Below are 10899 nucleotides of genomic sequence, written 5' to 3' on the forward strand. Positions count from 1 at the left end.
GTATGTGCCACTTCTATAGCACACAGTTGCACTCACTATATGCAAGCAATACATTATATACATAGTGATGGTTGGATGACAGAATTATAATGTCATTAAATATAATAATTTTTTTGAAATTTATCTGGCTTTGATCACAAAAATACTAGTCTCTAGACTCTCTACTCTCTACTCTCTACTCTCTAGTTAATAGTTATGGTGCATTAAGATCCAGCTCCATCTCTCAAGCTTCTACCAAACCAGTTGAATGATAAAATGTGGTGTTTGGGCTACTGAGGCCCAATTATGGCTTAAGATCCAAACTTATGTCGAGCTTATAGTGACCCAGCCCATTTAGCAGACAACAGCACAAATGAGAAATATATTGTTAAATTAAAAAAAAAAAAAAAAAAAAGACCAAAAATATATTACAATTTATGGAGGGGATGCAGGATGCTTGAACAAGTGGATAATATCATAATAAATTGAATTTGAGCCCATTTTTCCACCACTAAAAACAATTTCGATTTCGCGTGAACTACCGGTAAAACCACACGAAAATTTCGAAATTACGAGAAGCCCATGGTTTCTTGAGCAGACATTTCAAGAAACAAGAAGGGTAATTTCGTCCCAATAAGACAAATTATAAGAAATCACCCTCCCCGCCACTCGAAAACAGAATCAACTCAAACCTCCCATGGCAATGGCCATGAAACTACTATCACCACCCTCTTCTGTCGCACGAACCACCAAGATCTTCTCCTTATATGCTAACTCAAAAGGACCAAGACCCATTTCAGTCTCAACCTGCCTCTTCCAATGGAGGCCAAAACGGTTCGTCTTCTCGAAGAAAATGGTTGTGAAATGTGTGAAAGTGGAAGAGAAAAATGTTCAAGAATTTTCAGGGAGTGAGTGGGGGAAGGTCTCTGCTGTGTTGTTTGACATGGATGGAGTGCTCTGCAATAGTGAAGAGCCTTCTAGAAGGGCTGCAGTGGACGTTTTCGCTGAGATGGGGGTTGAGGTCACTGTGGAGGACTTTGTGCCATTCATGGGAACTGGTAAAATTTCTTTGGAGTTTGAAATTTTTTGCATTGATGTAGTTTTTCGTATGTGTCATATTTCTTTGACTTGTCTACTTTAAAAATGCATACAAAACTATAAGAAATGTGGTGGTGAATTTTGTAGTTGCCAGTTCAATGATTTGTATTTGAAAATTAAGATGAGGGTCCCTTTAATTTTGGCCTTTCTAAATTACTAACAATACCCTATTATTAACTATTGTGGAAAAAAGAAAATTGTCAGTCAGTTGAAACTTTGGGGTTATTTGTGCCAGTTAGCATGGGTACAGGTTGCAATGAACTAAGTAATGTAATTTGTTCTTATTATCTGATCTTTTATCTGCTTAACTGCCCATTATGTTTTTGTGTAACTACATTGTTACATACGCCTGCTTACCTGGTGATATTGATAAACAATTTATGAAAACTATAATGTGAGAATAGTATATGTGATGGACCAATATTCTGATCTACTAGGTCTAAAGTTTGTTATGAACAATCTTTTTTATTTTTCTAATGTTGCCCATTTTGCATAAATGTACTAGGTGAAGCAAATTTCTTAGGAGGTGTTGCTTCTGCTAAGGGGGTAAAGGGATTCAATACTGAGGCAGCAAAGAAGAGGTTCTTTGAGATATATTTGGATAAGGTTATTGATAACTGTATTTTCACTTTTGACTATTCTTTATTTATAATGTTATCAATATAATGCAATGTGACTATATCTTGATATGACACTAATTTTAGTCATCAAGTTGGGACTAACCCCTTATATTTTTCTCTGTTTCTTGTAGTATGCTAAACCAAATTCTGGAATAGGTTTCCCAGGTGCCCTTGAACTCATTACTCAGGTATCTAGGAAATCACTCTTAATTGAAATAATCTTACTACCCTGCTACTCCATTTAGTTATTCTTTAATAATATGCTCTGCTGTAAAACAGTGTAAAAGCAAAGGCCTTAAAGTTGCTGTTGCATCTAGTGCTGATCGAATCAAGGTTAATGCAAACCTAGCTGCTGCCAATTTACCATTGTCAATGTAAGGCCATTTAGTCATATGCTGTGCGTCTCAAGTTTGTGTAGTAGTATCTAATAATTTTCATTTTTTTAGGATCATTAATTTTACTCCAGTTATTTTGTTATCATCTTTTATCAGGTTTGATGCAATTGTGTCAGCAGATGCCTTTGAGAAACTGAAACCTGCTCCTGATATCTTCCTGGCTGCATCAAAGATCTTGGATGTGCTCCCTAGTGAGGTACACCAGAAGATTCTGCAATTTTGTTAGAAATAATATTTTTCAATAATGGAGTAGGAGAAATTTGAAAACATCACTCATCATTGCAATCGCCCTTCACCAAAACGAAAAATAAAAAAAGAGATAAATATAATAAAAGTCTAAAGCTATAATAATAAAGGCTTGTTTTCTTAACTGCCGTGCAAAATTTTCCATGAAAGGTTGCTTCTATTAGATTTTACCATAGGCTAAATAAAGAGGTTGTTCTGTATCTTATTCTGTTCTACGCTTGTCTTTAAGGAAGTTCTCTTGATCCTCTAATGGGTAACTGTACTTGACCTTTATCAGCACATATTTCTGTATCTTCAAAAATATATCTTGTTGCTTTTTTTCACTTCTTTCCATTTTCATGGTTATTTCGGGTTATATGTCTGCCTATGTTTTGGCAGTGTATTGTTATTGAGGATGCACTAGCTGGAGTGCAGGCTGCCAAAGCTGCAAATATGAGGTAAATTTGTAAATTTTCCATATTGGATTCAATTAAATTGTTGGAAATGAATCAACATATTGAGTTGGATCTCTTCTTTTTAACCTTGTATCACCAAGTGTATTAATCATCTTTGTGCCGCTTCTATTGCTTTTCTTTTTCCTTTTAAAACTTTAGAATTAAGGATTATGTTTATGTTGAAACTGCTAATCTTTTCTGCTGCTTGCAGATGCATAGCTGTCAAAACTACTTTATCAGAAGAGACTCTAAAGACTGCTGGTCCATCCCTAATTCGAAATGAAATAGGAAATGTTTCACTTGATGATATTTTCAGTGGTGGCGCTGATGGCCATAGTATGTAGTCCCGAGAATATGCTGCAATGTCATTTTGTACCATCAATAATGTTGAATGGTGAAGCTACACTAGTACAATTTTTTAAGGACTATAAGATCTATTTTCTTATGAGGGGCATCCTCTGTATTGGAACTCTTCCTTATTTTTTGATAAATGGTGGAGCTGATTGATCTATAGTTTGGATTGTAGTTCCATTAAGATGGTGTCTCAAAAGTTTATAACGTTACTATTTTCCTATCATTTTTACAGGGTAATCTTATATATATATCTATTGAACATGAGATCTTACGTTGGCATGCCACTGCAGATGGGAAGATGCAGGAACCTCAATTTCTTTATAATTCATCTCAAGGTGCAACATCACAGCTCACAGAAAGAAATACTCAGTTGATACAGAACAATGGTGCTGCCAATGACGGGGTTTTCTTGGTTGGAGGGTAAGAAGGGTTCTGTAATTGCAGCCTTTCAATGGGACTTCATTGTCATAATTTTGGTAGATCAACTTCATTGCTTGAACACTCTATAGAAGATGGTATACTTACAATCTGATTGATGAGTGGAGTCAGTGTCATGTAGTTGAATGAGAACAATTATCATGCACTTGCATTAATGATAAAACAGAAAAGCTGTCCTGTCCTCCAAAATGTGGCTTCTTCTTTGTTTTTGGTGTTCAACTTCATTGCTTGAACTGGCCCAAAACAAAATCATTGCTTGAAAAGAAAATTGGAAGATTTATAATTTACAATTTTAATATTAAGTAGTGTCATCTGTTAACATGAGAATATTTATCACACAGTTTCATTTTCCAATGGAACGAACAGCATATTGAACCACCTTAGCTTGAGGCTGCAGAATAATTTATGGACAGGTTGCAGGGTTCTCGGCGAGATATATTGAGATATGCAAGCTTGGGGATTGCTTTGTCTTGTCTTGCTTTCACCATCTCAAACCGGAAGGTATAACTCAATAGAGTAGAATTCTGGGCAAGGGAGAGAGGAGAGAGAGAGAGAGATATGTTGAATTTATCCATTGTAATTTTCAAATGACCATAAACATGCAACAAATGACATCTTAAATTTTTTTTTTCTTTTTTTATTCTAGTTTCTATAAGTTATATATTCTACTGAGATTCCTGCACAGGCAATGCAATATGCATCACCTAAAGCTATTTGGAATATGATATTTGGGGTCAACAAGCCATCTATTGAACAAAAGGAAGGTACTGATGTCACAAACTTCTGTTTTTGGTATATTATTTCCCTCCGCTACATTTTCTTTTCAGTTTTATTGTCTACCTATTCCTTTTTTATCATTTGAAATTCGTACGTTTTTTGTTAATTTTTTTAAATCTATAATTTTGAATAAGTTAAATTGAAACCTAATTTTTATTATCTGATTAAGTATGTCTTTATTGATTCATACTTGGGCACAAATGAAAACCACAATTTTGTTTTCTTTCATTAATTTTAGGTGAATCCAAATTTGAAAGAATCCAACAATTTGTGAACTATATATCTGACCTTGAAACCAGGTAAACAAGGATGTCGCTGCCTAACCTTTTTCAATAAGCTTTGTGTTCTAGCTGTCTTTATTGTTGTTCCTGTTCATAAAAATATATGTATAACATTCTTCAATGAATGATCTTTTACTGTGCAAGGAGAACTGCTCCTATTGTGCCAGAATTTCCACCAAAACTTGATTGGTTGAATACAGCTCCCATTAAGTTTAGCAAGGTAATTTTTTTTGAACTTGAACTTCTATTTGGTTAAGCCAAGATTTATATTATAGCTTTAATTTTGATAAATAAAAAATTGGCAGGATCTGAAAGGAAAAGTGGTTCTGCTAGATTTCTGGACCTATTGTTGTATAAATTGTATGCATGTCCTGCCAGATCTTGAGTTTTTGGAGAAAAAGTACAAGGATATGCCGGTAATCCTTTTTATCTGCTTCTTTTCATTTCAAATTTCTCGATCTGTCTTCTATCTCAAAGATATAATTGTTTCTCATTCTTATGCAGTTCACTGTTGTGGGAGTACATTCTGCAAAATTTGATAATGAGAAGGATTTAGAAGCCATTCGCAATGCAGTGTTACGCTATGACATCACTCACCCAGTAAGCTTCATTTCATGCTTTGTACTTCATATAAGCAGAAATAGTCTCTCCCTATCATTGATGTTATTGTTAAATCAATTCAATGATCTTTCTTGGTTTAATATGTGCTTAATATTGCATAACATGTATAAATTAATGTAGTGCTATGTAGACCCACTTAATTTTTCTTTATACCCACCAGAAATTTTTCTTTGCAATAAAGTTCCTATTTTACCCTTCAAATTCTTTCCCCTTCCATCCGTCTCCTCCTCGTCCTCACAAAATGCCCACCCTTTCCAGCCGCCGACAATATTGCCGGCATTCCCCTTCCCTGTTGCAAACCACTGGAACCCCCCTCCCTCGTTGGACAGGGGTTATTATTATTGAGTTCAATTGAATTTCTTGCTTCTCAACCATAGAAGTGGTGAATAGTATTTGAACAGAACACTCCTGATAAAATCTGTTTATTTAAATCTTTAATTGCATGTTGAAGTTTCTCATATGCATGCCTTTTACTGTTTTAGGTTGTCAATGATGGAGATATGTATCTATGGCGAGAGCTAGGTGTGAATTCATGGCCAACATTTGCTGTTGTTGGACCCAATGGCAGGCTCCTTGCGCAAATATCAGGTGAAGGTCGCCGCAAGGTACTGACAACCTCTTCCAAATATTTCTTTCATTTCAAGACTGTTATTTGTAGTAGTTTTAATTTAATCTATTTAGAATAAATTTCATGGATTTCCACTAAGTGCTCAATAAATCATAATCTTTTCTTTTGGAAGGATCTTGATGATTTGGTGGAGGCAGCTCTTCTGTATTATGGCAGAAAGAAGATGTTGGACAATGCACCAATTCCTTTGAGTTTGGAGAAAGATAACGATCCTCGTTTATTTACATCTCCATTAAAGTTTCCTGGAAAGCTGGCAGTTGATGTCCTAAACAATAGGCTCTTCATTTCAGACAGCAATCATAATCGCATAGTAGGCTCCCTCCCTCCCTCCCTCACTCCCTCTCTCTATTCCTGCTAATTTGAGATAGCAGCGAGTGAATGTGAACTGGATTGTTATCTAAGAATCCTGTTGTGCATGGAGTTCAGGTGGTAACTGATCTAGATGGGAATTTTATTGTTCAAATTGGTACCGGAGAGGAAGGTCTGTGGGATGGTTCTTTTGATGATGCCACCTTTAATCGGCCTCAGGTAAGGAAAGAGTTGTCTTTAAAAGCATGTTATAAGTTATAACTACTGTGTTGACCATAGAGTTATTTTCTGATCGTTAAATTGGTACTCTCCTTCATTATGAATGCATACATGCATTTTGAGGTTTGTCGTCTCATGTTTCATCTTGAATATTGGCTGTATGCACATAACCTTTGGTCATGTGCTTTCCTAGGGCCTAGCTTACAATGCAAAGAAAAATCTCCTCTATGTTGCAGACACTGAAAACCATGCTTTGAGGTACGTGGTGGCTACAGAACTATACATTGTTCATTTGACAGGCGTAGCTGGCTGTGTTTCCTGCTATTAGAGTATATAAGAAATAATAATAAATAAGAACTATCTGAAATCTTCACATTTGTGAAGCTCTTTTTTTTTTCCTGAAACATGTACCGTAAAGAATGATTAACTTTTTCAATTTCAAGTTTTACTTCCCATGCTTGTTCCCTTACACAACTATAAAAAAATAAAAATAAAAAAAAGGGATTAAATTGGGGCTAATCCATCTATTGGCCTTTTATGAATGATTATGTCATGATTTTGCTTCTGTTGTTGTAGGGAAATTGATTTTGTTGATGATACAGTGCGTACTCTCGCTGGAAATGGAACCAAAGGATCTGATTACCAAGGGGGAGGAACAGGGAGTAGTCAGGCAAGATTAAAACACATGAACTTTGAAGATTAAAAACCTTTTTTGTTTGGGAATAGTAAAGAACTTCTGGTGATATATATAAAATAATTAAATTGAATTATAAAATTCTTGGATAAACATCTCTATTTTATTGAAAAATTTCTAGTTATATTCTGTCAGCTCCTCAACTCTCCATGGGATGCCTGCTTTCATCCGGTAAATGAGAAAGTTTATATAGCCATGGCTGGCAGCCATCAAATCTGGGAACACAATACAGTTGATGGAGTTACTAGAGTATTTAGTGGTGATGGTTATGAGAGGAACTTGAATGGATCAAGGTATAGATAATGTGAAGATGCTCAATGACGTAATCAATATTTTTATGCTAGTATGTACTTCCAAATTTGACAGTCATTTTGTTTTGTCCTTGGGATAGCTCTGCAAGCACATCGTTTGCACAGCCTTCTGGAATTTCATTATCTCTTGGTAATATATCGTAAACTGAAACAGTTCATGATTTTCAATCATGATATCAGTTTTTTCTTTTATATATGTAATCAAATTTCACAGATCATAACTATTTTTTGGGTTATTGTAGATCTGGCAGAGCTCTATATCGCTGATAGTGAAAGTAGCTCCATTAGGGCACTTGATTTAAAAACAGGAGGATCGAGATTGCTAGCTGGTGGCGATCCAGTTTTTTCAGACAATTTGTTTAGGGTGATATTAAAAACTAGTCTATTATGGACATCATATGCAGCCATTAATTAAATATCTTAAAGTTCATGTTTTCTTTTGTACATGATCTGTTTCTATTACACCTGTTTTCTTATAATGATTCCTATGGCGTCAATTCTTTACAGTTTGGTGACCATGATGGAATAGGGTCCGAAGTGCTTCTTCAACATCCACTGGGCGTTTTATGTGCAAAGGATGGTCAAATTTATGTAGCAGATAGCTATAACCACAAGGTAGTTTGGTCATGACTAGTAGTATGTATCTTATGAAGTAGCATGCGCTTTTGAAGGCATCAAGTAATTTTTATGTAAAGTTCAACTTGGAAAATATTGTGATAGCTTTTAGCAGTTTGTGGTCAACTTTTAACTTATTCTTTTCTCTTTCCAAATTCCAGATAAAGAAGCTAGATCCAGGTAGTAAAAGAGTTAGCACCTTAGCAGGGACAGGGAAATCTGGTTTCAAGGATGGAACAGCTCTAGAAGCTCAGGTTGGAAAATATGTTTGCTTTTATTCGAGGAATTCTTTTGGATAGTAATAGTGCAGGAATTTAAGTTACTCAAAAATTACACAGGTTGCAATGAAGTTTATGACTGATCTTAGTGTACACTATATAGAATTTAGCAGATAAGATATACACCTGTTTGTTAAATGATCCAAGACAATGGGATAAGTTCAATCATTTATTATAATATATTTACACCTGTTTGTTGTATCACAATCCAGAAAAATAAAACAGATTAAAGGGTCAACATATTGATTCATTCTGCTGATAAGCTATATCTTCTTCCAGCTTTCAGAGCCAGCAGGAATGGTTGAAGCGAAAAATGGTGATGCCTTCTTTTTAATTACATATGCCACTTAGAATTCTGCATCAGTCATATTTGGATGCCTTTGTGAAATCACATTATAATCTTGTAATAATTCTAGATGTTCTCTTCTCTATCTTTCTATCATGGAAAATTAGGAAGTGAGATTCAAATGTATTCCTTCTATCAGTAACAAGCTTGTATTCAAAGTTTTATAATTTTTTATTTTTACAGGAAGACTTTTCATAGCCGATACAAACAACAGTCTAATCAGATATTTAGACTTAAGCAAGGAAGACGCTGAACTTGTTACTTTAGAGCTGAAAGGGGTTCAGCCTCCCATAGGAAAATCCAAATCTTTGAAACGCCTCAGAAGGCGATCATCGGTTGACACACAGACCATTACAGTTGATGGTGGTTCATCCAATGAGGGCAACCTGTCTATTCAAATATCAGTGCCCGAAGGGTATCATTTTTCAAAGGTCACCCTCTCTCATTTCAAACCACTCACACTTGCAGCTTCCAAATCGTAGTGATTTTCTCATCCTATTGTCAAATTCTCTTGTGTAGTATGGCCCTTTCCATAGTTGTCATGTATAAGCTTTAAATGCAGGAAGCTCGCAGTAAATTTAGTGTTGAAACTGAGCCCGAAACTGCAGTTACTATTGATCCCCTTGATGGATATCTTAGTCCAGAAGGATCAGCAATTCTTCATTTTAGAAGACCCTCTTCCACAGCTTCTCTGGGGAGGATTAATTGCAAGGTATGGCTTATTTTGCCAAGAAAAGATGGAATTTTTTAGCTGTTTCGACAAATGTGGAACCACATTCTTTCTTTGTACGACTACTGTTAAACCACATGCTTTTTTTGTACTACTACTGTTAAACCACGTGCCTGTTCAATTAAAAAGGATTAGCACAGGCTAAGCTCACCATTTGTCAGATTTGATGTTAAATAAACTTGGCTTATCTTTGCAGGTTTACTATTGCAAGGAAGATGAGGTCTGTTTATACCAATCGTTATTATTTGAAGTACCCTTCCATGAGGAAATTCCGGAATCCAACCCAGAAGAAATCACGCTTGAATATGTTGTAAAGCCCAAAAATTCCACAAGCAGCTTACAGCTACCAGTTGCACGCTGACATTGATATTTTGTATAGATCTTGTAATATCTCCTTCTATTGCTTGTTTCACCATGAAAATAGGATACCAAAATGCATATAGCAGTTAGTTACCAAAAACTTAAGAAAGTAGTACTTTGAAATCTTATAGTATGGATCACAGTCAAATTATGAGTATGGATCACAGTCTGTAATATTCTGGTTTTCAAAATCTTATTGCCCTTCAAGCATATGAAAAACATGGTCATCTCATGTTACTTTATCTTTCAGAATTGTATGAATTTATTTCCTGGGAAGGCTTTTGTAGTTACTTTAATCATCTCTCAGCTTATGTTGACAAATTCAAAGAATTTATGCATTGACTGGTACAACAGGGGAGAATTAATGAACTGATCCAGGGGAACAGGGCATAGTCCTCTACACATTGAGCCAGGTCCAGCACACTGATTAGCAGTAACAAAGGGCTGACATGAGCAGTTAATGCACTATGTCCAATCTTATACAAGATTGTACAGTGAATATTGATGTAAGTGTCATACTCATACCTGGGTTCAGCAAATTAGATTGTACGAGTTACCATGTGAATCTTATTGCATGGTGTGTACAAGGCCTCCCAGGCCCAGGTGTAGCCTTTTATCTTCAGGGTATATCACTTCACCAATTGCCACTGTTTGTGTAGTTGTGTTAGACCCCCTCCTTCTCCCTCCCTTGACTTTTTGGTTGTCTATCTATCTTATTTTTATATTCATTACCATTGTTAGAAGTTTGGATAAATTACAATTTATTACTTCAATTTTATCTCGAATTTTAAATTAGTATTCTAAGTTCAAAAAGTTACAATTTAATGCTTTAACTTTTATTTTGTTTCAATTTAGTATCTCCGTTAGATTTGTTAGTGAGTCATTATTTTTGATAACGTGGCAAGAATATTTTGTCTTTTCACTTTAATTTCATCCATTTGAATTCTAATTAGCCACCTAAGCAGCCGCATGTAAAAAAAATATTTTTATATTAAAAAAACAGAAAAATCATTTACAAAAAAAATTCTTTTTCTTTTTTCGGTCAAAAACACAACCCCCATCCCATCCCCTCCCCACAACCCAGCCCCTCCCCGGCAACCCAACCCTTCCCTGCAACCCAGGCCCTCCCCATAACCCAGACCCTTCCTCGTCGCCGCTGGCACATC

At 35.5% G+C, this 10899-nt stretch overlaps 1 protein-coding gene across 2 annotated transcripts; it reads left to right on the top strand.

Annotated features, from left to right (window-relative positions):
* Window positions 1–528: 528 nt before the first annotated feature.
* LOC147281148 (haloacid dehalogenase-like hydrolase family protein) lies at window positions 529–10009 on the top strand. 2 transcript variants are annotated; one of them, XM_086246534.1, is made up of 28 exons: window positions 534–1037; window positions 1583–1683; window positions 1829–1885; window positions 1977–2071; window positions 2189–2288; window positions 2717–2775; window positions 2984–3108; window positions 3417–3546; window positions 3978–4065; window positions 4250–4328; window positions 4580–4640; window positions 4767–4842; window positions 4928–5038; window positions 5127–5222; window positions 5726–5848; window positions 5984–6181; window positions 6298–6399; window positions 6593–6657; window positions 6976–7069; window positions 7229–7386; window positions 7485–7534; window positions 7647–7768; window positions 7912–8019; window positions 8181–8273; window positions 8577–8613; window positions 8827–9074; window positions 9206–9355; window positions 9570–10009. In XM_086246534.1, the coding sequence occupies exons 1-28, from the start codon at window positions 677–679 to the stop codon at window positions 9732–9734; spliced, it is 3252 nt and encodes a 1083-aa protein (XP_086102660.1). In that variant the 5' UTR covers window positions 534–676; the 3' UTR covers window positions 9735–10009. The 2 variants fall into 2 exon arrangements, 1 of the variants encoding a protein (XP_086102660.1); XR_015122825.1 differs by lacking the exons at window positions 9206–9355; window positions 9570–10009 and having other exon boundaries at window positions 529–1037; window positions 8510–8613; window positions 8827–8843.
* Window positions 10010–10899: the final 890 nt, after the last annotated feature.

Source organism: Dryas octopetala, chromosome 6 (genome assembly GCF_963921425.1).
Source record: "Dryas octopetala chromosome 6, drDryOcto1.1, whole genome shotgun sequence".
In the NCBI taxonomy this organism is placed as follows: domain Eukaryota; kingdom Viridiplantae; phylum Streptophyta; class Magnoliopsida; order Rosales; family Rosaceae; genus Dryas; species Dryas octopetala.

Excerpts from the sequence above, each read along its gene's own strand:
- LOC147281148 (XM_086246534.1), top strand. The coding sequence starts at position 677 with ATGGCAATGGCCATGAAACTACTATCACCACCCTCTTCTGTCGCACGA. Across the intron at positions 1,684-1,828 it reads TTGAGATATATTTGGATAAG|TATGCTAAACCAAATTCTGG; the intron begins GTTATTGATAAC and ends TGTTTCTTGTAG. Across the intron at positions 4,843-4,927 it reads CTCCCATTAAGTTTAGCAAG|GATCTGAAAGGAAAAGTGGT; the intron begins GTAATTTTTTTT and ends AAAAATTGGCAG.